This window comes from Adiantum capillus-veneris, chromosome 12 (genome assembly GCF_014529385.1).
Source record: "Adiantum capillus-veneris isolate H3 chromosome 12, ASM1452938v2, whole genome shotgun sequence".
In the NCBI taxonomy this organism is placed as follows: domain Eukaryota; kingdom Viridiplantae; phylum Streptophyta; class Polypodiopsida; order Polypodiales; family Pteridaceae; genus Adiantum; species Adiantum capillus-veneris.
In genome coordinates, this window is record NC_140942.1 from 32,218,918 (window position 1) to 32,243,785 (window position 24,868).

Below are 24,868 nucleotides of genomic sequence, written 5' to 3' on the forward strand. Positions count from 1 at the left end.
CACATCTAGTTCTATTGAACAAATGCTCCACTTTCACAAGAATGTAAATCCTATGTGAGGTGCAATGTTTATAGGACCTATAACATAATTGCATTCACAAAGCATACTCTGAATGCTTTTGAGAACTAACTTGGTTCTAGGGAGAAACTTGGTCAAACGAGATGGCTAGAATTATTCCTAAGTAGATACCAAGACTAGATTACCTCAATGCCAAGAAATAGAGAGTTTTTAGAGTGTAGGAGGATGAGATACTTTGACTCTTCCATATCTTGGATGTTGATGAGGTCATAGACCTATGCATGGGTTTGAACCCCTATAATAACTTTTTATTTTTATTAGAGATTAATCTCTAAGCTGCCATTTTTTTGCTACAATGTGAGGCATTTCATGCTATGCACACACTTCAAATTACATTTTATTTTCTACATTTTATTTGCTAGGTTTGTGACATTCACTTCATAAGTGTGGTCAATAAGTGTCTCTTTTGATGTAATTTTTGTTATTATGGATATAACATAGGTTGAAAAAGGTCATCTGATACCTAGATATGGAGTCCCTCAAGCATCATACCACATCCATTTTGCCCACTACCACCATTCCATAACAGACTTGCATGACCAGAATACATGTCTAGTGGTTTCAGGACAAGAGCATCTAATGCATTTGCCAGAGGTAATACCCTTTTTCTTTAAATTCATGGCAGTAGCCAATACATCTCTGAGAGCTCTCCAAAAAAAAGTCTGAATTTAAACTGGTTAGGAATCAACCATACATTTGTAAGAGTTTTTTGCCACCAATATGCATCCTGATGAAGGGACCATTATGAATTACATTTCACAAAAATATTTGGTTTTGGTAACAACAAAGCATAAAAGACAGCGGTGTTAGCGATTCACCAATTAATTGCTTGATTAGGAATGTTCCAATCCCGATGTCATTCTTCCATATTGAGAGCATCTCTAAGAGGCAAGCCGTGAATCTAAGCACATAGTTGATGCCAAGGTATTCTGAAGCCAAACCCTAGTTTATATTGTCATTTGGCAACCGAAAAGAGTTTCAAGTCGAGGTTAGAATCAACCATTTTCTGAATTTGATTGAGACCTATTATGTGCATCGATAGTGCAACCTTACCTAACAACCTGGCTGGTGGGATTTTAAAAGCAAAGCTCCAGAACAAGCTCTCCCCCCCCCAATGAGTTTCCTGTATACCTAGCCCTACCTTGCTAGACCAAAGCAGAGCATATCATCTTCCAAGAAGATATTAGCATGCTTGACACGTCATATCCTGTTTTAAGAGGAGCAGCTGAGAAAACTTTATCCCAGGCTGACATATTCTAGATTCCATGGAAGTAAACAATTGATTTGTCAACCAGCTTCCACAAGCATAAAGCCAAGTCGGTATAAGAAGCAAGCATATGCTTGATAAGGGAGGTCCTCCTGGCCTGAGCATGGACATGTAGATTCAAGATGTTTAAGCCTCCCTGAGAGTATGGTACTGCAATTTTTCTCCAAGCAACCAAAGCATTGGAAGATCGAGAGGAGTTCCACAAAAAGCTAGCCAAGACTGAGATGCATTTCTGAAGAATTTTATCAGACCAGTTGATCAAGGGCAAGTAAAACAGCAGATAAGGCATGAGAATACTCTGAACGATTCTAAGCGTGACATGTAAAGGCCATTCATCACAGTGCCAAGAAGCAATTTTAGCCAACACTCTCTCTAGAACCCACTGTTGCAAGTGTTTTTGAGAGACCATGACCCCAATCGGGTAGCCAAGTTGTCCAAAAACATGACCCTTAGGAACTCCTTTCCCAAACCAAATTAGAGAGTCAAATTCCCTTGCAGATATGTTAATCAAAGAAGATTTACATAGGTTCAGTGTAAGACCAGCTGCAAGAGCATACATATCTAGAGTTTTCATACATCTGTGAAAATTGATTTTGTGGGCCTTCAAAAATAGAAAGGTGTCATCCGCAAACCCTTTTCCCGGGATGTCTTTACCTCCTAATTCGAGGGTTTTCAAATAGACCTGTTGTGCCAATTGATCCATGTATGCATACAGGGAGTGGGAGGCCACAACAAAAAAAAGAGGGCTAACGGCACATCCTTGTCTTACCGATCTGGAAATGTATATTTTGTCCGAGAGTGTACCATTAATGCACAATCTGGAGTAAGCATGTTCACCAAGCAGAGAGATACACCTGCTGATCCGAGGGCCAAACCCCATACCTTGCATGGTTTGCTGCACAAAGTCCCACTGCACCGTGTCAAATGCCTTGGCAAAATCTATCTGAAACATTACCATGTCTTGTTGTGAAGATAACGCATGCTCTATGCCCAGCTGAACTATCAAAATGTTATTAAATATTGACCTCCCTTCAATGAAGCCTATTTGAGCTGGTTGAATGTGTTTTTTGAGTTCGGGACCAATCCCAAGAGCAATAGATTTTGCGAGTATTTTATAGAGTATCCCCACCATGGTGATAGGTCGCTAGTCCCTAGGGTTTTAGGGATCCTGCACTCAAACACGGCATCATATCTCTCTCTCTCTCTCTCTCTCTCTCTCTCTCTCTCTCTCTCTCTCTCTCTCTCTCTCACACACACACACACACACCCTGTAGCAGCAGATGACAAACATGTCTCTCTCTCTCTCTCTCTCTCTCTCTCTCTCTCTCTCTCTCCCTCTCTCTCTCTCTCTCTCTCTCTCTCTCCTCTTTGACCCATGACACACAGAGCGTTGTAACAGATATCAAAATCATCTCTCTGTGACACACGATGTACCGCACCTCTCTCTCTCTCTCTCTCTCTCTCTCTCTGTGTGTGTGTGTGTGTGTGTGTGTGTGTGTGTGTGTGTGTCAGACCCGTGACACACAGAGCGTTGTAACAGATATCAAAATCCTCTCTCTGTGACCCACGATGTACCGCATCTCTCTCTCTCTCTCTCTCTCTCTCTCTCTCTCTCTCTCTCTCTCTCTCTCTCTCTCTCTCTAGGCTGTGCACGCACATTTGTGACACACGTGGCAATGCTCACAACTCGATATTTTCTTAAGCTATATAAAGTAGTAGTATAGATGGTGCTTTTTTTGCATTGCTAAACAACTCCGGTGAATTTTTTTTACAGATAAAACAAGCTTTGACATTAACTAAATTGTAGTTAAATACATGTCTACATTTCCTATATAGAGAGTATTGTCTAATAGAAGTCTGCTAGTTAACTATGGTTTTCCTATAAAGGAAATAGAAGTTACGACCATTTTCTTATATTGAATAGCATGTTACCTAGTAATCCACTTGTTTTCCTGTATAGAATCGTCGTGTTATGTAGACATTTCCTTTTCCTAGATATATATAGGAAATCTAGCTTGTTATAACTAGTAGAATAGATACATTTTACAACATACATAGGTTTTTCTTATGTAGGAATTGAATAAAAGTTCCTTGTGCTTAATCTTATCGGCTTTAGGGTCTGGTGCACCTTATCTAGTATTTCTTGATGTCAGCAGCTTCTGCAGTAGGTATCCAGCTCGACGTCTTGATCTGCAGCAGGTATCCAGCTCGACGTCTTGATCTGCAGCAGGTATCCAGCGCCTTATCTAGCTGTATTGCTCGACGGTCTGCAACTTCTCCAAATTTTTGGCCATATTAAATAAGAGGGGTCGCCTTCTCTGTCAAAGGGAGCGAGGCAGCTCAGATCAGAAGATTAGGGGAGTACACGAGCTGTGGCGACAATTCTTGAAGGGAGCTTCAGAATTAACGGGGAGCTGCTTGCACACAGATTGGGGTTAAGTTCTATAAAAAAAAAAAAAATCCAATTAAGGTTGCAGTGGGCATCTCATTCAGCCGTTAAGGACGTGATCTGAAGCTGTTAATTAAGGGCGCGAGCTGCTAGCTGTGCTGCAAGGGCGAGCTGCAGAGACTACGAATCAGAGCTGTGCAACGTTGGAATGGGGAGGAGCTGGAAAGCAGGAGTGGATCACCCTCTGTAAGAGTGCCGCAGCAAGATATCGAAGGCAAGCTGTACTCAACAGCGGCGTCCTAATTAGAAAGCCTGAGTACGTGTGCACACCAGAAGCACCTACTCAAAGTTGATTATCTGGAAAATTCTGGGATCGGATCCTAGATTCTGAACGAGTATCTACACACAAGTCTATCTTGGTAATGCACACCATTTAAACTTTCCTGATCATGAAGGTTTTGATTTTTTGGTAGTGTATGAAGTTTTATGGATTTTGGTGTGAAGGATACCCATTATATTGTTCTCATTGAAGTTCAGTTTTTTCTACACAGAGAGGCAACCTACTGCATTGTGCATATATTTTTTGAATTGAGGAAAACGTCGAGGATTCTTGAGGTTCGGCCGTTGGAGAGGTGTTTCATCGGCCAAGACTAACTACTCTGCGCCTTTTTTTGTCGGGTAACTACAATTTCACTATCTACTTTGAACCATGGCTCTCTTTGTTGCACTCACGTACATAGTTTGCATATCATCCTCACATAGAAATTCAAATAAATTCACCTATGCGCACACACATATGCCAATAGCATTAAATTAAATCAATGTGATTGTCAAAAAAAAAACTTAGTTTCAAAAAGTCATCCATGTGCCTTTTTTTTAGGGTTGCTTGTTGCGGATCTCACATGCGCAAAGACATAGAGATACGCTTGTGTCTCTTATATACAAAGCAAAAAGGAATGTAACTCAAAAACCAAAACAAAGATGATCATTTTTTAAAATTTGAACGTTTTTAAAAATTAAATATTCTTCAGATGAGAGCGACGTTTAGCCGTGGCATACACATAACTTTTTAAGAGATTTAGGCCATGCATAGACTTCGCTAAGAGTAAGTACGGACATTTATCCTACTACTGCCTTTGAGTGGGTCATTTGCTTATTGACACACGCATGTTATTAACGGTTCTCATTCTTGTAAACATTGCATATGTAGGTTCGACAAGAAGTAATAGAAGAACTAGTTGCTGAGATAGCCTGTCATCTTGAAGGGATGATCGTTTGGCCAGAGAAACAGTTTTATGTCTTTGGGAGAGAAAGGCCACCGATACGCATTTCAAGAATAGTTATAGATGACACCAGTTGGTGGCCTGAGAATATGGCTTTAGTGCTTTTGAAGGAAACCTTAAATCGAGTTGATTATTACAAAGTAGTTTTCCATGATGTAAATTCTATATCTCCAAGGATTTTAAGTGATAGGCTTGTTGTAATTAAAAGCCTTGTTCCGAGCAAGAAATTGTGTCTTGCATGAATGTATACATCATCTATATTAAAAGATCCAACAAGTGTATTCAGATTAGTCTTTTAATGTATGTCGCTCTCTAATTATTGAAGTTGCACAAAGATGCAAAGTTTTATCTAATTCGTATCTGCGATTTAAAGTATGCGGCACTATAGCGGTAGACACTAGGATCATGTGTTAATGTGGTTTATGGGCCACTATAGTCCGTGTAACCATGGCTCACGACATTTAGGTGATACAGGCATACATGCCTTCCACCTCCAAGACTTTCAAGTGTGCATGCACATATAATTGTGCATTTACACCTGAAGGATATCAAATGTTGAGCAAAAGCACATTTTTCCAACATAGAAAACAGGAGGCACTCCAGAAAATTTACCGAGGTTTCCATCACAACAGAAATCTTGGAGCCCTTCAGGGTCAATCACCTAATGTGAATGGGCTTGATAGTACACCACCTCTTCAGAGTGCATCCAACTATGACACCACACAAAGAATGTGGTGTACATGTTCTGCATTTTTCCATGGTGGAAAATATGTTGGGAAAACGACATTTTTTAGACATGCACAACTAAGGAGTGTTGCAGGTAGTCTAGCAAGTGAGCTTGGGTTGGTAAATGGAGATGATGTGGAGGTAAGGCACTTTGATAACAATGTACCAGACATGGAACCATCAGATGCTTGCATGAATGTGGAAGAGGGCTTTGAAGAGGGCATAGATTTGAGATCAACAAATACAACTAGAGCAGATGAAGACTGCCAACAATGTACTACTCCAGATCATGCACCGCTTGGAATTGCGATTTTATCAAAGATCATTCAATTTCAAACATTGTGGGATGAATATCAAGTTCCCATTAGTGGCCAAGATGAAATGCTTCGTCTACTATTCGGTGACATGGGTGGGGCAAGAATAGGCAAGCATGACTCCACTAGAGAAGATCCAAGCTTGAGCAAAATCTTGGTTCGACTTGAACAGAATTGGGATGATTTCTTGTTTGATAATTATAGGGTGCCTGCTTGCTGGGAGCAGTTGCAATCGCTATTTCAAGGGCTTGGTATGGTACAACCTCTTTGATACAGAGTCTGCATGGGTGAAGAAGGAAATCTCCATGAGTGAGAGCTCCTACGTCCAAGCAAGGAGGACAACTATGAATGGTGTAGTGTGGAAATTTGTGCATGCATTAGTAAGGAGACACTAGCCTTTGATTATCTCCCAATTGGGAGACAAATTGAGCTTATGTTGAAGAGTCATTCTTTGTGCCATGGCATGCTCTCCATGTGGAGAAACCGAGACAATGGTTGGGAAAGCCACCTGAACACTACAAGAGGCTCTTCACATTAGCGACGCTCACACAGCGACGCTCCAAAAAAAAATTCCCGGCGTCGCTATGAGCGTCGCTATAAGCGTCGCTATGAGCGTCGCAAATTTCTTTGTAAATTTGCGACGCTCATAGCGACGCTCATAGCGACGCCAGCTGGGGTAAAAAAAATAACCGAGCGCGCCCAAAAACTCAGATCTCAGATCTGAGTTTTTCGGCGCCCTCAAGCAAAGAGCAGGTAACGCTCTCCCTCACTCTCTCTCTCTCTCTCTCTCTCTCTTTTTCTTTTACACACACACACACACACACACACACGCACGAGGAGAGGAAGGAGAGACAGGTATGCTCCTTCCCTCTCCTCTTTCTCATGTTCCCTTCCTTTCTTTCTCTCTCCCTCGCTCTCTCTCTCACACACACACACATACACACACACATATAGTGTTTTTGAGAGAGAGAGAGAGAGAGAGAGAGAGAGAGAGAGAGTGCAAAAACGCACACACATACATAAACAAAGAATGCACACACACATTGAGAGAGAAAAAGAGAGAGAGAGCATGCATAAACAAAAAACGCACGCATTGAGAGAGGAAAAGAGAGAGAGAACATGCATAAACAAAAAACGCACACATTGAGAGAGGAAAAGAGAAAGAAAACATGCATACGATCCAAAAAAACGCACACACATTGAAAGAGAAAGAAAGAGAAACTAAGGGAGCGTCGTAGGAAACTAATTAAAATTAAAAGACCTAAAGATCTAGCCGACGAGGAGTTGAACTGAAGACCTATTATTCAAGAGAGAAATGGCATAATCAATCTATCATACTTGGCATGGGTGATAGAAAGGTTATACCATTTATCTCTTTTTATTGGCACACACATCCACACACGCGCACACACACAGGAAGAAGAGAGTTATAACGTCGTAGGAAACTATTTTAAAAGACGTTAAAGATTAGGTTATATGTAGACTTACATTAAATTAGATTTAGGTTTATTTTTAACTAGATTTACATTTATTTAAGCTAGATTTAGATTTATGTTATATTAGATTAGATGCGGGTCTCCATAGACTGCGATGCCTGCATGAAGCGGGTGAAGAAAGCCCTGAATGGAATATAGGGTATTGCTGCCTTCTCTCATAGTGGGCTCCGTCGATCCAAAAGTACTGGTGAAATGTCTTCAGAAGATAGGGAAGAAGGTGGATCTTCAGGGCGGCAAGAGTCACTACATCCCCGACACAATGACCATCTAGACAACCTCTAGTCATTAGACTTACGTTAAATTAGATTTAGCTTTATTTTTAGTTAGATTTACGTTTATTTAGATTTACGCTTATTTACGTTAGATCGAGTCCACGCAAGAATTACTTACGGTTTAGGGTTTAGAGTTAGACGAACAGTGAAAAGATCTACTGTGAAAAGATGTTAAGATGCTGTGAAGTGCTACAGCTAGAGAAGAGGCAAAGGGGTTTTGTCCACTACATGCAGTATCATGTAGATGTGGGTGTGTAGATTTCTTGTACCCACAAATATAGGTATTGACCAATAAAGACGAGATTATAACCCGGTGGTTCTGATCTCCGTGCACCTCTAGACCGAGGTGTGCGGGGATTGGACATGACTAGAGAATGTGAGGTAAAGAGAGAGAGAGAGAGAGAGAGAGAGAGAGAGAGAGATAAGACGAAGAATGCCAATAGAATATTAAATTTGTTGTCTAGGTTATAAGTTTTTTATCCTCATTATGAGTAGCGACGAAGATGTGGGACCGTCCAACCGAAACACCTATCTCTCAACGAGGGTCTTATGTCCTTGTAATCAATGCAAGCATGCTGTGCGACGGACAAGACGTGTTTCTTTGCAGCACGTTCGTGAATTTGGCGAGTTCGATCCATCTATTATAGATCGAGTTGTTGCCAATTATAACTCGTCGGACTCTGACGCTGGCCAACAAGCAGCAATCTTGCAACCCAATAGACGTATTCGCAGGCGCTTTGGTCAAGCAGCATATGTGAGGCCACAAGATGTAGCCTCTGACAGCTCGGGGGATGATCATGCAGAGCACATTCCCAACGAGGCAATGTTTGAGCCCGAGATTGATGAAATGATCGAGACGATCATGGATTCAGAAAGGCTTATCTATGATGATATGAAAAGTGAAGCCGATACATCATTGTATAATGGAGCACGTATGTCTAGATTGAAAGCACTCCTGGTTCTTCTCAACATGCAGGCAAAGTTTGGATGGAGTGACACTAGCGTCACAACGCTTTTCAGGTGATCTATTACAATTAGTTTACTTTAATAGAACTCATGGTGTATAATGATCTGATAGATTTTTACACGACTGTATCATATTTTTATGTTGTGTAGATTGCTGAAAGAGCACATTCTACCAGCTGACAATGTGATGCCAGATTCCCGAGATGAAGCAAGAAAGATTTTGCGAAACTTGGGGATGGATTACAATTCTATCCACGCTTGTCCTAATGACTGCATTCTTTTCAGAGGGGAATACACAGACATGGAGAAGTGTCCGAAATGTGATTCCGAAAGATATCGAGTAGATCTCCACGGGACAAAAATTCCACAAAAGGTTTTGCGACATTTTCCTTTGCTTCCTCGCATCAAGCATTTCTTCGAATGTAAGTCCATGGCCGCCCTAGCATCATGGCATGAGGAGAATAAATCTTCGGATGGTGTGCTACGAATTCCTGCAGATTGCGCAGCCTGGAAACATATAGATGGAACATGGTCGGATTTTGCCAGGGAAGCTCGAAATTTGCGCTTAGGCCTGGCTATGGATGGCGTAAATCCATTTGGTCAAAGATCAACATCTTACAGTGTATGGCCCGTTGTCATCGTCAACTACAACATTCCCCCGTGGTTGACTACGAAGAAGGAGCACCTATGGCTAAGCTTGATTGTGCCAGGGCGATATAAAGTGGGGAATATGGATGTGTATCTTCGTCCACTATTGGAAGAGCTACAACAATTGTGGATTGGCATAGAGGTGGTGGATATGAGCCGACACACAGGACGACGGAATGCTTTGATCAGAGGTATTCTAATGTGGACCATGCATGACTATCCCGGGCTAACAGAATGCTCAGGTGATCTATTGACACTCCTCTCTCAGACACTGTAAATCTGGTTTTTCCCCATAGTTGATCTATTATCATGTGTATACATGCAGGGCTTCAAACAAGCGGATACAGAGCATGTGTCACATGTGGACCTAGACTGAATGCACGTAGGGCACCCTCACTGAAGAAGCAAATCTACGAAGGTCATCAAGCGTATCTTCCGGAGAATCATGTGTTACGCGACGGCTTTTTGGGAAGAGAGCCACCAAGGATGTCTGCACAAGCATGGTTAGAGCAGAAGGAGATGTGCGATGACGGATTGCCTCCAGGGATGAAGAGACTATCTCTATGGTACGAGTTACCATACTGGCCTCGACTCGTGATCAATCACTTGCTCGATCCAATGCACATATTCAAGAATGTGGGTAATCTACTATGGGACCATTTGACCGGCAAGAAAGATACTTTGGGAGCCAGAGTTGACCTTAGAAATGTGGATCGTATGGAGCAATATTGGCCGCAAACAGCGTCTGATGGATCGATAAAACTTCCTAAAGCACCATGGATTTTCACAGGAGCCCAAGAACGCAAAGTAAAAGAGGCCATTCGATCTTTGCGGACCCCCACTGGCGTAATGCACTCGCTCCGAACGTGTTTTACTAAAGAAGGAAAGCTTACCGGTTTGAAGTCACACGATTGGCATAAAATGTGTCAGGTACGTTCATAGTGGACTTTAATATCATTGCATAAAATGTGGACTTTAATATCATTGCTGCACATACTTTACAGTTTATTTTACCGGTTGCCATTGAGGGATGTTTGTCTCTCGACATCCGTAACACAATCTACAAACTTGCAAAGCTGGTGCAATGGATCTCACAAAAGGAGATCGACGTAGACTCCATACCATTCGCCAAACTAAATGCTGCGGAGCTTGTGTGCATGTTTGAGAAACATTTTCCTACTACAATGCTAACCATTCAGGTGCATCTTCTTATTCACATAGTTGATGAGGTGGAAATAGCTGGCACAGTTCATTCCAGATGGATGTTCTTCTTAGAGCGTTTCATGAAAACGCTTAAGGGATATGTGCGTCAAAAGGCACGTCCGGAGGGTAGCATGGCAGAAGGTTGGTTGGTATCAGAGTCCCTAGTGTACATTGGAGAGTGGCTAGACGGATTTGATAAATCCCGGGACACGCTATGGCGAACCATAGATGATGAGCGCATATCTGGGATTGTCATGTGCAATCTCGGTGTTGAGAAGAAGATGACGGAAGATCTAGAGGCTAAAATCAACCGATTTTGCATGCTTCACAATCCAGTGATGCAAAAGTGGATTTCACAATATGAGGATGCAAAGCAAGAGCGACAAAGGGCACGAATCGAGTGGAGACGGGGAAGACGACCACCGATGCACTATCCAGCGGTTCTGGAGAGCCTACCAACCTTCATGAGCTTAAGATGGTTGCACAACCAATTGAAAAGCGCACAACAATGCGGTGACGAAGTGACTGAAGAAGAGTGGGAGTACTCTCGGGGTTGCGCGACCAAGGTAAGTTTGCAATGTACGACTAGCAAGTGACTTTATTTATAAACGTTTGAACGGCCACTCATAATCTTTGTTCGTTGTAGTATAAGTCATACACAGCAGCATGGTGTAAAGGTCGACATTTTAGGGTGGAACGAATCGACAAAAAGCGTTTTACTCAAGATTGTGGAATCATGGCAAAATTTGAACAGTCTAGTCGACGACGTTCCTCTGATGCAGATCCCGTGGTGGCGGAACTCACTTACTTCGGCACGCTGCAAGAGATTTTGAGGATCGATTACAGAGGATTTTTTGTCGACTTGTTCGACGTGCAATGGTTCAAGATAATCATGGAGGGTCGAAACGCTACTGTGCGTAGAGGAGAGTCTGGTTTTCTTGAGGTGGATTCTACTAAGAAATGGACTGACCTAAGAGACACTTTCGTACTACCCGAGCATTGTGAACAAGTAAGTATATATATAAATAGTTAACATCCCCCTTTTACAAGTTATGTGCTTGAAAGCTCTCATGTAAGTTATGTGGCTTTGGCAGGTAGTATTTCATCCTACAAAGTCTACATCAAACTGGTGGTACGTCATAGAGTTAGCCCCTCGTAGTGCAAGGACGTATGAAGGCTACCATGTGCCAATCACAACGACATCAATGGAGGAGATCAGAGAAGATGCTCAATCAGAAGCCGCTGCGGTGGTGCCAGACGAGCATCAAGATGCTACTGCTCTATATGGGGTGCATGCAGAGGAGCTACAAAATGAAACAGAGGATATGTGTTTAAACGGAGAGCTCTATATAGATATAGGAAGTTATGCTGAGTTATGCGAGGATGAGAGAGAGATCTCTTAAAGCCACAAATATTGTATTTGAACAATTTTGCTCCGTGCTGTAAAAGCTCTAGCTCTCTAAGTAGCTTCCATGGTGTGTAACGCTCTTTTCTACTCGCGCTCACATCTTTTGATTGAAAATTCTGAGTTTTCGACTTGCCTCTTCTACCACTCGATTCATTGCGTCATTGTATTTATATGCGTCATTACGTCATTGTATTTAATGGTCTTTGCGTCATTGTCTACTCTATTCATTCAATATTAAGTTTAAATATTCGTGTGTTTAATGCAGGTATGGATGATGAGGAGTTTCTTTCTTCTTTGTCACCGCAGCAGAGACAGTGGTACGTGGAGCGTCATCGCTCTGGCGCATCATCGCGCGTTCCTACACCATCCGCATCTCCCTCTCTTTCGGAGCATTCGGCGCGCTCCGAAGCTTCGGCGTCGACGAGACGAGCGTCACACTCTTCTAGACACCGGCGCTCTAGTGGTGGCGGTGGCGGTTGTTGTGGGGATTCCGCCACCGATGCCTCCACACCGCCTCGTGTTCGACGAGGCTCTTTACCCTCCCCTTCTTTGCCCGCCCCCACACCAGCCACAGCATCGCCGTCTACGCCAGGTTTTGCACGGCTGACTGTTCCTAGAAGCTACACACCTCTACCTACTCCGCCAGGAGCCACCCCACTCGACACTCCTCGCTTCGGGGCCCAGACGCCGGTGGAGACACCTGACGTCCGTACCCCCATCGACACGCCGCTAGAGACCCCTGCCGGGACACCCAGGTTCACGCGTCACCGGCCAGAGGGCTTGCCTTACTCCGTCGACATCAGCGGCGGCATCATCATGGATGATGACGGCAAGAAGGTGATCTCGCGCATGCGTGGTCTTTGCTCTCAGCTGTTTAGGCACTATATACTAAACAAATGGAGTGAAGTACCAAGTGATTTAAAAAACAGAGTCATCAGCATACTTCATGATGAGTTTCCCGTTCCAACACGGGATCAGCGCTTCAATGAAGACCTGATGAAGATTCGAATGCGCGAATACTGCAAACACAAGCGTTCCGAAGTGCAAAAAGCAATCAAGAATGGGTGGAATAGGCCAGATTGGCTGGCCAAAGAAGATTGGAAGAATGCGAAGAAAGCAGCGCGCGAGAATCCCGACAAGTGGAAGCAACAAAAGGATGCAGCCAGAGCGCGAGTAGAGGCAGGGAGCTCGCACCACTTGGGGAGCAGTGGATGGGCATCATTTGAGGCCGATTTTGTAAGTCTTTTCACATTGCTCTTTATGCATGTTCGATAGTTTAGGGTTTATGAGTTTTTTAGTTCTAACATAATGAAATCTTTGTATGTTTTGACAGTGGTCGATGACAGGACGTGATCCCACACCGTACGAGCGCGAGTACGCAGGCAGGAAGGGCTTAAACGCCCTGATGGACATTCTCAGTTCTCGCAGCGGCATGGTTAGTATTAGGGTTTACTCTTTTTTATTTTTTGTATTGTTTTATAAATGTCGTTATATGTTTATACTTACTGAAAACTGTCTTATTGTCTTTTTTTGCAGAATCCGACAGATACGCCGCTTGGACGCGATGAGACGTCTGATTAGACGACGTCAGTTTAGCCGTATCTAGATAGCATTAGTTTAGGGTTTCTCATAGCTTATGTATCATGAGACGGATTTTATACGTCTTTTTGAACCATGTATATTATTACATTTGTCACCGCAATTCCTTTTGCCAATCAATTCTTTATGCCTATGATGTTGTACAATTGTCATTATTACATTTGCCAATCAATTCAGTTTGTCTATGATGTGTACAATTGTCAATTTTGCAAACAATGCGTCTTGTGGGTGACTATTTTGGGTCTATTATTTACCTTTGCACTTTTTTTAAAAAGTGAATCAAGTACAATATGGTTGATGGGTGGCAGGCATTCAATGTCCTGCCACCAAAAAAATATTCTCTCAGGCGTCGCTATATGCGTCGCTATTTATGGCTCTGTAACGTCGCTATATGCGTCGCTATACTCTTCTGTGAGAGCGTCGCTATAAGCGTCGCTATAGGCGTCGCTATAGGCGTCGCTATATAGCGACGTCTATAGCGACGCCTATAGCGACGCCTAAAGCGACGCTCTCGTAGCGACGCTTTTAGCGACGCTTATAGCGACGCCGGGGGTTATAAAAACCCAGTGTATTTCCGTCGCTAAGAGCGTCACAAGAACACATAACCTCTTGTAGTGGAACTACATCCAGAGTCTATCCATGATTTTTGGGATGGCGCAAAGTGTCATATAGTCCAGCACTTTTGGGACCCACATCAGACATTTGAGCTTCCAGTTATCTGTACAAACCCAGGGTGTAATAAGGTGTACACAACATTTCCTCCTTCATCCCGTCCGCAAGAGATTTAACAAGGGTGGAATGAGGAGACTCAAGAATATATTTTCGTGTGTAGAGATTGTCGCAAACATATGGTCACTAGTAAGAAATTGATTGAGGTATGGTTTTACAAATACTAGCATGGTATTTTATTTTCTTTTTTCTCATTTTTTGAGTATTTTCATATGGCATAATAATTTTCCAGGGAGATCCCCGTAACCTGGCACTTCTATTGCATTGGGATGGGTTCCAATCTTCTCACACCACACAGAAAGACAGTGGGGTGGTAGAGATAAAAATTTTGAACATGGGAAAGTCTTCCAATGTTAGTGTACTCCCAGTACTATTCCTCCCATTTAGCTCCAAGAAAATAGCCCGAAACAATAGTGGTCTATTTGGTGCTTTTCTATGTCCTCTTATGGAGGAATTGCAAGACTTCTTCATGTCAGGAATAGCAGTACACTACAACTATGATGTCAACAAAATATTTGGCATGGGAACTCAACGGCAATAGACATGCATATTACACGGGATGCTTATGATGGTCATTGGAGACCATCCTGCCCAGTGCCAAATAGGACTCTTCAAGGACGGTGGCAAGGAGGGTTGTCAAAGAGACAAGCCCAAAGCAACTCTTGATGCTAGTAATCCAATGTATAGAGGGCGATATGTCTATCATGACAATAGACGACAAGCAAGATATCCACCAACAAAACGCTCCATTTTGGAAATATCCAATGCAGTAACTCAGGCCAGAAGAGCAACCTCTCAAAATCAAAGAGATACTAATCTTGCACATGCAGGACTATCTGGAGAGTCATTGTTATGGAAGTTCTTTGACTTATATGGCTTTGATTTGTCACTTGACTTGGTGTATGATACAATGCATGTTCTTCCAGTGAAATTTTTCAGTAAATATACATCAAATCTCATGCGAGGATTGCAAAATGATTCAAAAAAGAAGGTGGACGAATGTGCAAGCTTGTATATAAGCTTGCACCACCATCAATTCGCAATGGCAGGTGGAAACACACTCCTAGCAAGTACTTTGAAGGTTTTAAGGCAGAGGAAAATCAAAAATTTATTCAGTGGTGTCTGCCATATGTATTGAGTGTCATCAACGATGTATCAAGACCCATGTATGAGCTTGGTCTTCTCCTAATAGACATCGCCCACACATTTTACAATTTTAGTCGTGAGAAGGGTTGGACAAAGGAGAGTATCAAGATGATGCGAACTTTGTTTTCATCTTGGCGAGTAAGGAGCGAGGAATTCTTTGGCCCAAACTCTTCACCATTGGAGCATGTTGCTGGGAATGGGGAGTTGCTTGATGACATTATCAGGCATGAATCTCATGATGTATATTGGTGCTATATTTTTGAAAGGATGGTCTCCATATATATGGGAGTAAAGACTAACAAAAAAAATAATGAGATAACTTATGTCCACTTTTACAAGCGACTTCTGTTTACATGGGTTACTCGCATGCTTCAAGAGGAGAAGGATGGATTCCTACCACATGAGAGGAATTTGTGATTCTTACACCAAAGGTTGATACTCCTAGATGATTTCACTCTAGTGCATCCTATGAGTCCACAATGCTCTATCTTCCATCAAAAAGGGCTCTTGAAACTCTCTTCTCTAACAAGAGCCAGGGAGGTATGGCATAAGATTTTGGTAGATTATGAACCTGCTTACTGCCACAACATGATTAGAGCAAAATGGATCGGTGTAACCAAGAAGAAATGCACAAAGAGATGCCTTTCAGATGAGCAGAAAAGGTACTTTCAACAACTATGGGGGACGACAGTTAGTGAAGGTGAAAATACTCTTGTCTACCAGAAGATACTTTACCAGGGTGAGGATTTTAAAGTTGGTGATCATGTGACTGTAAAGCAGGACAATGGTGATACTGATGCTCTTCATGTAGGGCATTGGAAGGCCAAGATTAAAACATTGTTCTCTATGGAGCACAATGGTCAATGTTATTTGTATTTTGGGGCAGAGTATTATATACAATGCATATCCTCACACAATGGGGTTGACGAACTAGTAGTTCACCATGCAACTGGAATGAGCATTGTACAACAACAAACTATGCCATACACTTGGGATTATATAATACCAATCTCATCTTTGATGCATAAGTTCATACCTCTTCCATTGACAACTAACATGCTAGTAGCATATGAGGTGAAGGATTTGATTCAAAGAAAGTGGCTTACAACTCTCGGAGAGGTCGGACATGCACACCCTTGGTTAGAGGTTGGTGATATCATTCTAGCAACCAAAAATGACTGTGAAGATGATCTTCTATGTTGGAGCTATATATGGCTCACTCTACTCAACTTGCTCTCACCTATATATTTGTATCTTGTCCTCAATATGAATCAGTCTTTGGGAGCGTATATGGTGTGTCTCTTGTCTCGTCTCTCTCTCTTTCTCTCTACATCTCAACATGGTATCAGAGCAGTAATGATCACACGCCGATTCAATTCATGGTGACAAAACAATATGTGTATGCGATTTGCATACAAGATTCAAAAATTGCTACAAATTTTAATTTTGAGCATTGATTCTTGTTAACTGTGGTTGTTTTATGTTAAGAAGAATATGATCAGTGTTTTGTGTGGCGTTTATTGCTAATCAATCTAATCGTTGATTACGTTTTCTTGTTGATGACACCCTGAACTTCATCTCAATTTTTCTTGCTGTTCTGCTCAAAATTTGGAGAAACGGAAAAAGCACTTTTCATCCAAAACTTGTTCTTCTCCTCGAGATCTTTGATTTGAGTTCTAGGTTTGCATCAATCGGAGTTCGCAGCAGAAAGTTATGCTGTTTTTACTGCAATTGAGCTTGAAGCAGCTTTCTTTGTCCTACTTCTTTGTGAAGCGTCCGGGATCGTTTTTCTTATTTTGGCGTTAACTTTTTTGAGAAGATTTAGCTTTTTGCTATTCGTATTGTGGCGGTCAATCTTGCGTCTCACGCCACTCTATTTTGAGGACTCTTTTATTATTAACATCTCCTTTACCCTGCGTTTTTTTGGGTGACGTCTCTCACATCTTTGGACGTTCCTTGAGCATCCTTCTTACGTTTATCATTGACAGAACGCAGTCCTCATATCTCTCTCATTCTCAATTGCGGCCTTCACCATATATGGTGTGCAAATTCTGCGATCTTATCTTATACGTCTTCTCGCAACAAGATATGGCTATGAATATTCTCGCCAACGGCTTTCCTTCTGGCCAGCGTTCTATTCCTCCTTTCCAAGGTCAAGGTTTTCCAGGCTGGAAAGCAAAGATGTTGTTAATTCTTGAAGGCGATGAACTCTCCGATGTTGTTCTTGGAAATCGTGTTTGTCCACCTCAGCCTGTTGATACGGATAATGATAACGTGCTTATCACTGAAGGACCTATATTTGAAGATTGGAATGTTGCCTATACGGATTGGCAACGACGTGATAAAGCAGCTCGTCGGTATATTCTTTTTGCTCTTACTGATTCCCTTTTGCTTGATATGTATGAACTGCCTACTTCCCACGACGTATGGAAGTACCTTATTGCAAACTTTCAGAAGAAATATGTCACAGAAATACTTTATTTGAGAGGGTTGCTTAACAAGTTACAATATGAAGTTGGTACTGCCATGACGCGACATATTGAATCTTTCAAATCTATTATTAATCAACTTGCTGCTGTCGGTGATCCTGTTCCACAAAAGCAACTGATTACACTTCTCCTTGATACGGTGAAGGACTCTTCTTATGATAACATTGTTACTATTCTCTCTAATAAAGATGGTCTTGATTTCGACCAAGCCTGCATGTCTTTAATTGAATACTCTCAACATCAAGAACGTCGTAATGTTGGTCATGATACATCTATGATTTCACAAGAGGAGACTGAGTCACAACAGATGGAATGGGATTTTTATGCTCGAAGGCGTCCATTTGAACGAGGAAACGGCAGAGGTGGCCATCGCGGTAATATTTTCTCTCGTCTCAAATTTCCTAATAAGCAATGTTCTTACTGCAACAGAAATGGCCATACTGAAGATGATTGTTGGGCACATCAATATGATGAAGAACACAATATTACCACAAAACAACCACGTTTATCTAGAGACTCTTCTTCTTCTTCTTGTGAATATTGTGGACGATCTGATCATCCCACTCATATGTGCTATAAGCGTCGATTCGACACAGATCGAAATAGAGCATATGCTACTGAACATCGAAACAACATTGTACCAGAAACAAGCTGCGTCCTATGTTCAGTTGCTCCAGACAGAATACTTCATGTACGCGATGGATCACTTTTTATTGTCGATTGTGGTGCTACAGGAAATATGACATATCATTCTAAGTGGCTCCATAACTATCATCCACTGCCAGTTCAACGTGTTGTTTATCTTACTGATGATACTACTTGTCAAGTAAAGGGTATTGGAGACTTATATCTTGGTACCTTATCTTCTTCCACTCGAATTTTGCGATGAGTATTACATGTACCAGATCTTCAACGTAATCTTCTTTCAGTTGCTAGACTTGTTGATCTTGGTCTGTTTGTTGGATTTGATCATACCAAATGCCGAATTGAGAAAGATGGACAGACTATAGCCACTGCTCCTCGAAATGGTAATTTGTTTGAACTCTCTCTCAACAATGCTGTAGCAAATGTTGTCACTACTCCAGGTGATCATGATTGCAAAGTATGGCATCACCGTTTTGTTCATGCTGATTTCTCAAAACTCTTTGATCTTCAACGTCGTGATCTTATTCATGGCATGGATCTTAAAGCCCATCCCCATATGGAAATTTGTGAATTTTGTGCTCTTGGGAAACACAATTGCAAACCCTTTCCTCTTTCAAATACAACTCATTCTCATGACATATTGGATCTTGTTCATACTGATATATGTGGACCTCTACCTTCTTCGAGATCACAATATCACTACTTCATTACTTTCATTGATGATTTCTCAAGGTATACGACTGTATTTCTACTTAGACAAAAATCTGAAGCCTTATCTGTTTTCAAACAATTCCACAAGGCTGCGGAAATTCAAACTGGTCGTCGCCTTAAGAAGCTTTGTAGTGACAATGGAGGCGAATATGTTTTTCGAGAGTTTGTGAGTTACTGTGCTGACAGTGGAATTCATCATGAACACACTATTCCATATTCGCCTCAACAGAACGGTGTTGCTGAACGAAAGAATCGCACTATTCTCAATGCTGTAAGATGTATGTTGATTCATTCTGGCTTATCTCGTGTTTTTTGGGCTGAAGCTACTTTGACAGCAGTATTTATTCAGAATCATCTTCCTACTACTGCACCCTCTGGTAAGATACCCATCACAGCATGGACAGGTGACATTCCTTCTGTATCTCATTTTCGAACCTTTGGATGTATTGCTTATATTCATGTTCCCAAAGAAACACGAACAAAGCTTGATGCTCCTGGTCTTAAAGTTATTTTTATTGGATATTCTGACACTTCCAAAGGCTACAAATTCTATGAACCTTCCTCCAAGAAAGTAATTGTGAATCGTGATGCTACTTTTAACGAACAGCTTATGGGAGGCTCATGGTCCATGGATGATTCTGATGATACTAAATCATTGCTTCAGGCTTTTCCATTTCTTTCAGAAGATGAAACTCTTCCTATAGAGTAACTTTCCTCTTCACAACCATCCATTCCGAATGTTGCCAATGATGATATTGATATTTTTGTTGATCTGCCTATTGATTTTGAACATGGCTCATGTCATGTTTATGATGACGATATTGATGATAATGCTTTTTCTACTTCCGAAGATCCCATTACTTATGATGAAGCTATCTCTTCACCACAAAAGAATCAATAGCAAGAGTCTATGGAAGCAGAGTACGATTCTCTTATCTCTAAAGGTACATGGATACTAACTGAATTACCTCCTGGCCGTACAGCTATTAAATGTAAGTGGGTGTATAAGACAAAAGTAAAAGAAGATGGATCTTTTGACAAGTTCAAGGCGCGTTTAGTTGCAAAAGGTTACTCCCAAGTAGCTGGTGTTGATTATCAAGATACTTTTTCACCAGTTGTTCGCATTACAAGTGTTCGAGTTTTATTGGCATTTGCTGTTCAATTTGATTTAGAAGCTCATCAAATGGATGTGCGAACTGCTTTTCTTAATGGTGACTTGGAAGAGGAAATTTATATGGAACAACCAGAAGGGTTTGTTATTCCAGGTAAAGAAGACCTTGTTGCTCAACTCCATAAGGCACTATATGGTCTCAAACAAGCTTCGTGAGCCTGGTATACAAAATTTGATCTTTTTCTCACTTCTAAAGGATTCATCTCTTGCTCGTCAGACCCCAACTTATACATAAAATGCCAAGGTAGCAGTTTTGTGATTCTTGCTCTTTATGTGGATGATACCATCCTTGTTTCCAATGATTTGGGATTTCTTCAGCAAGTGAAAAAGTTATTGTCTTCTGCATTTGATATGGTGGATCTTGGAGAGATTCACTCGTGTCTTGGCATTCAAATCCAACGGAACCGTACAAAAGGTATTTTATTCCTTCGACGGTCAAAGTTTATTGCAGATACTATTCAAAAATTTGGTATGAAATCTGCACATTCAGCCAACACACCTTGTCTTGTGAGCTCTACGAAGAACATTTCTGACAATGGCGGTCAACTTGTCACAAATCAACCTTATGCTAACTTGATTGGATGTCTTCAGTTTGTCGGCATGAACACTCGTCCTGATATTTTGTTTGCTGCTAATTATCTTGGACAACATCTTGCATGTCCTTCTCTTAAGCATTGGTCTGCTGCAAAGCGTGTGTTGAAATACTTGAAAGGCACTACAGATTTTGGTTTAGTCTATCAACGACAACTCACATCGGATTCTATGCAATCTCTTTCTCTTTTGGGTTACACAGATGCAGACTGGGCAAGCTCACATTTATCTATGCGATCTACTAGTGGAAATTGCTTCTTTATAAATGGTTGTCTTGTTTCTTGGACCAGCAAGAAACAACGTTGTGTTGCAGTTTCTACGACTGAGTCAGAATATGTTGCGGCATCACTTGTAGCTCGTGAGTTGATTTGACTTCGACAAATGCTGGTTGATATTGGTCACTCTCCTCTTTCTAGCACACCCTTGCGGTGTGACAACCAAAGTGCTATTAGTCTTGCAAAAGACTATGTTCAACATAATAAGTCAAAGCACACTGTTGTCCATTATCATTATGTCAGGTATGAAGTACGCAAAGGAACCATTATGGTTGAACACTGTCCAAGTGACCAGATGATTGCAGACATTTTGACCAAAGGCCTCAACGAGTCACGTTTCATCATCTTGCACTCGGAGCTTGGAGTTGCTTCGACCTCACTCTTTCTAGATTAGCTTCTTTGCTATTGTAATAGCTTTGTACATATGACATTGTAATCTTTTAGGTACCATGCACTATGCACACTCCACATTTTCACATTGTGATCTCTAAGTCACTTGAATATTTGTACATAGATGCACAATTCACTTTCACATCATCATCCCTGGTTCATATTTTCACATTGTATAGGGGCTTGGGTTTTTCCCTTGAACTCCCCAAGGGTTTTTGCATCCAAAGCTAGAGACCTTTGTTTGAGTGGGGGTGTTGGAGCTATATATGGCTCACTCTTCTCAATTTGGTCTCACCTATATATTTGTATCTTGTCCTCAATATGAATCAATCTTTGGGAGCGTATATGGTGTGTCTCTTGTCTCGTCTCTCTCTCTTTCTCTCTACATCTCAACATTCTACACGTAGTTGTTAGAGAGATTGACCACCAGGGAAAAAAATGCAAATTAGCCTGGCTAGTACGCGATAGTTTAGATCATTGTACATGGAGGATACAAAGCCAACAGCACAAAGAGAGAGATCGGAACTCATGCAAAGTAGTGATACATGACTTTATTGTAGTTAGTAGGAGGTGCATGTCTTCAAGAAGTGGTGCTCAATTGAATTTTCCAGTAGTTTGGAGATGCACAAGTGCTTAGCCTTTGATGTATCTAACATTAAAATAATTTAATTTATTGGGAAAATTATTTTTTTGTGCTTTTTAAGTTATGTTTACACTTTATATGATTTAAGGTATAACTTGTGTAATTGTAGCTACTACATGGCTTCTCCATCTGAAACAATGTCTCTCAAAGAGACAATAGCAATGCTAGAGAAAAGGGTAAAAGAGCTAGAATCAAGTGGTGGAGAGTCCTCTAAGACTGATCATAAGAATAGTATGGTAGTTGGAAGATTGTCTCAAAGGCATAGTAAGGCTATACAAGTTGCAAAGGAAGACACAGTTGAAAAACCACTTCCGACATATGAGCAACTCTTTCGCTTCCCACTGAAGAAAAGTGATAGAGATCCAACACTCTTGTATGGAAAAGAGTTTCTTGCAAAGTATTACGCTGATAGTGTACATGCAGTCCATTGCTCCAATCTGAGAACTGTTAGAGGTTGGATGAAAGCATTTGATTCCAAGCTTTGTGACCTACAACACAATCTACAGGGGAAGGATGAACTTGTGAGCTTCATTCAAGAGCACCATGATGAAATTGAGGAGATGAGCTTCTGTGGTGCAGAGTACCATTGGAAAGTGGATGACATCTACACATTTTTCTTGCGTCATAGACAAGCTAAGCGAAAGAATGAAAAAAAAAAATCAACGCTCATCAATATCACAAATTTAATATCTGTAAGCCACATTATCATTATTTTTTCATAGTTTTGAGCTATCATAATAAGATTGATTATGTGAAGTTGTGCATTGTAGGGAGCCGACTTAGTGAATGCAAAGGCGGAAGAAAAAGAAAAACAGCTTGTGGGATCTTCTTCCTCTTTTTTATTTGGTTTTTCTTAACTAAAGTTACTTAGAAACGTTATACAATTGCAGATTGAGGAAAATCATTTGCAACCTATCAATGAGGATGTGTATCATCCTCATATAGACTTTGAGAAAAACCAAAACTATTCAAAGGAAATTTTCACTCGCGTGCAAGTTGAAGCCCTTCTAGATGTATGTTTTCTCAACTTATACTATCTCAAGTTATTTTGTACACTTTCTTTAATTTACTTATTTACTATTAGGATGTTGAAGAAGAGGATGAGGCTTTAGCTTCAATTGGTTCTTTCTTTGCTCTTATTGAAGATGTTGCAAAGGTATGTCTATGTTATTTTCCTTTACAATAATTAAACTAGCTATGTATTTAATATGTTTTATTATGAAAACATGCAAAGGTTGATCTCATTAAAGAACAAATGGATTTTGAGAGCTCTCATGGGGAAAATCAAGTAGATGTGAGCTCTAGAAAGAGCAAGCGTGCACCTAAGGTTTACTCACATCTTTTAACTTTTATATATTTCATATCCTTGTATGCTTTGAGCTTTAACTTAACTTTTTTGATGCAGTGGAATAAAAAGATGATGGATATGATGCAGACTAAAAAGGAAAAAAAAGATTGCACCAAGAAAAAGTTAGTTGTTATCTATTGCCCAAATGTTCATAGTCTAGAGCTCTAACTGAACTTCTATGCTTTCAATTTTCTACGCATGTAGAGTGTACTGAAGAATGTTCTTAATGAGAGTGTTACTCTTCAAAACACAAAAGCCTTCAATAAACTATCAACCGGGCTGCATGAATATGTAAGGAGATTGACTTTTGTTGTACTCATCTTTTGGCATGGATTAAGCTTCAATTAAGTAGTGACTTTTTACAATTGAACTTTTATTTAGGACATGAGCTTTGATAAAGACGACCAAGAGACAATTTTAATCAAGTTTTTAGAGGTTCCAACAGTTGATGCATTGTATATTACGCTAAAGGCTAGTTTCAATCTAGCAAAGCGTAGTACAGATTTCACTGGAGATCGTCAAGAGCAAAGTGTGGATGGCATGCGCTCATCATTTGTGGTGTACCTTTTGGCCACAAACAAAGTTAGAATTTCCAAATGTGACTCTTCTCCACTAAGTGTGGATGATGTATCTGTGGTTGAGTAATGTTATGCTGATTTGTTTATTTCAATGTAACCTTCAGATCCAAAGAAAGGGTGAACATTCTAGCATCAACTATTTTCAATTATTAAATTTATGACTTATATTGAATTCTTCAAAAAGCTATTGTGAGTTACTCTTATACATTGTTCTTTTCTTATGAGCTAGTCTTTGTTCCAAATACCCATGCATAATGAGTTTGATGCAAAGATTTAATTTCTCTGATGCAAGATCTACGACACATTTTTGAGATTTGTTATTATAATATTATTATTTTAATTATAAAGTCAATAAATTTTTATATAATAAAATAGTTAAATTTATGTTATTCACTTATGTGACTCTTTTTGTTTAGCTATTGTATAAACTGTGTATGTAAGACTAACATGAATATTACTATATAAATTTTCTTCCGTTCCAATTACTATGTAGTTTTTTCCTG

The 24,868-nt window shown here is 40.7% G+C and overlaps 2 protein-coding genes across 2 annotated transcripts in view; one reads left to right on the forward strand and one right to left on the reverse strand.

Moving 5' to 3' along the window:
• LOC147445536 (uncharacterized) overlaps positions 1–2,303 on the reverse strand; it is a 38,956-nt gene extending 36,653 nt beyond the window's left edge. Inside the window, exon 1 of the mRNA XM_086524597.1 lies at positions 2,115–2,303. Coding sequence (XP_086380723.1) covers positions 2,115–2,303 — 189 coding nt within the window. The remainder of the gene's footprint in view (positions 1–2,114) is intronic.
• A 3,266-nt stretch (positions 2,304–5,569) lies between these two features.
• LOC147445537 (uncharacterized) lies at positions 5,570–24,432 on the forward strand. Its single transcript, XM_086526060.1, has 9 exons — positions 5,570–6,100; positions 15,903–16,263; positions 22,590–23,131; positions 23,330–23,452; positions 23,524–23,595; positions 23,674–23,766; positions 23,845–23,913; positions 23,992–24,078; positions 24,169–24,432. The coding sequence occupies exons 2-9, from the start codon at positions 15,993–15,995 to the stop codon at positions 24,430–24,432; spliced, it is 1,521 nt and encodes a 506-aa protein (XP_086382186.1). The 5' UTR covers positions 5,570–6,100; positions 15,903–15,992.
• The last annotated feature ends 436 nt before the right edge of the window (positions 24,433–24,868 follow it).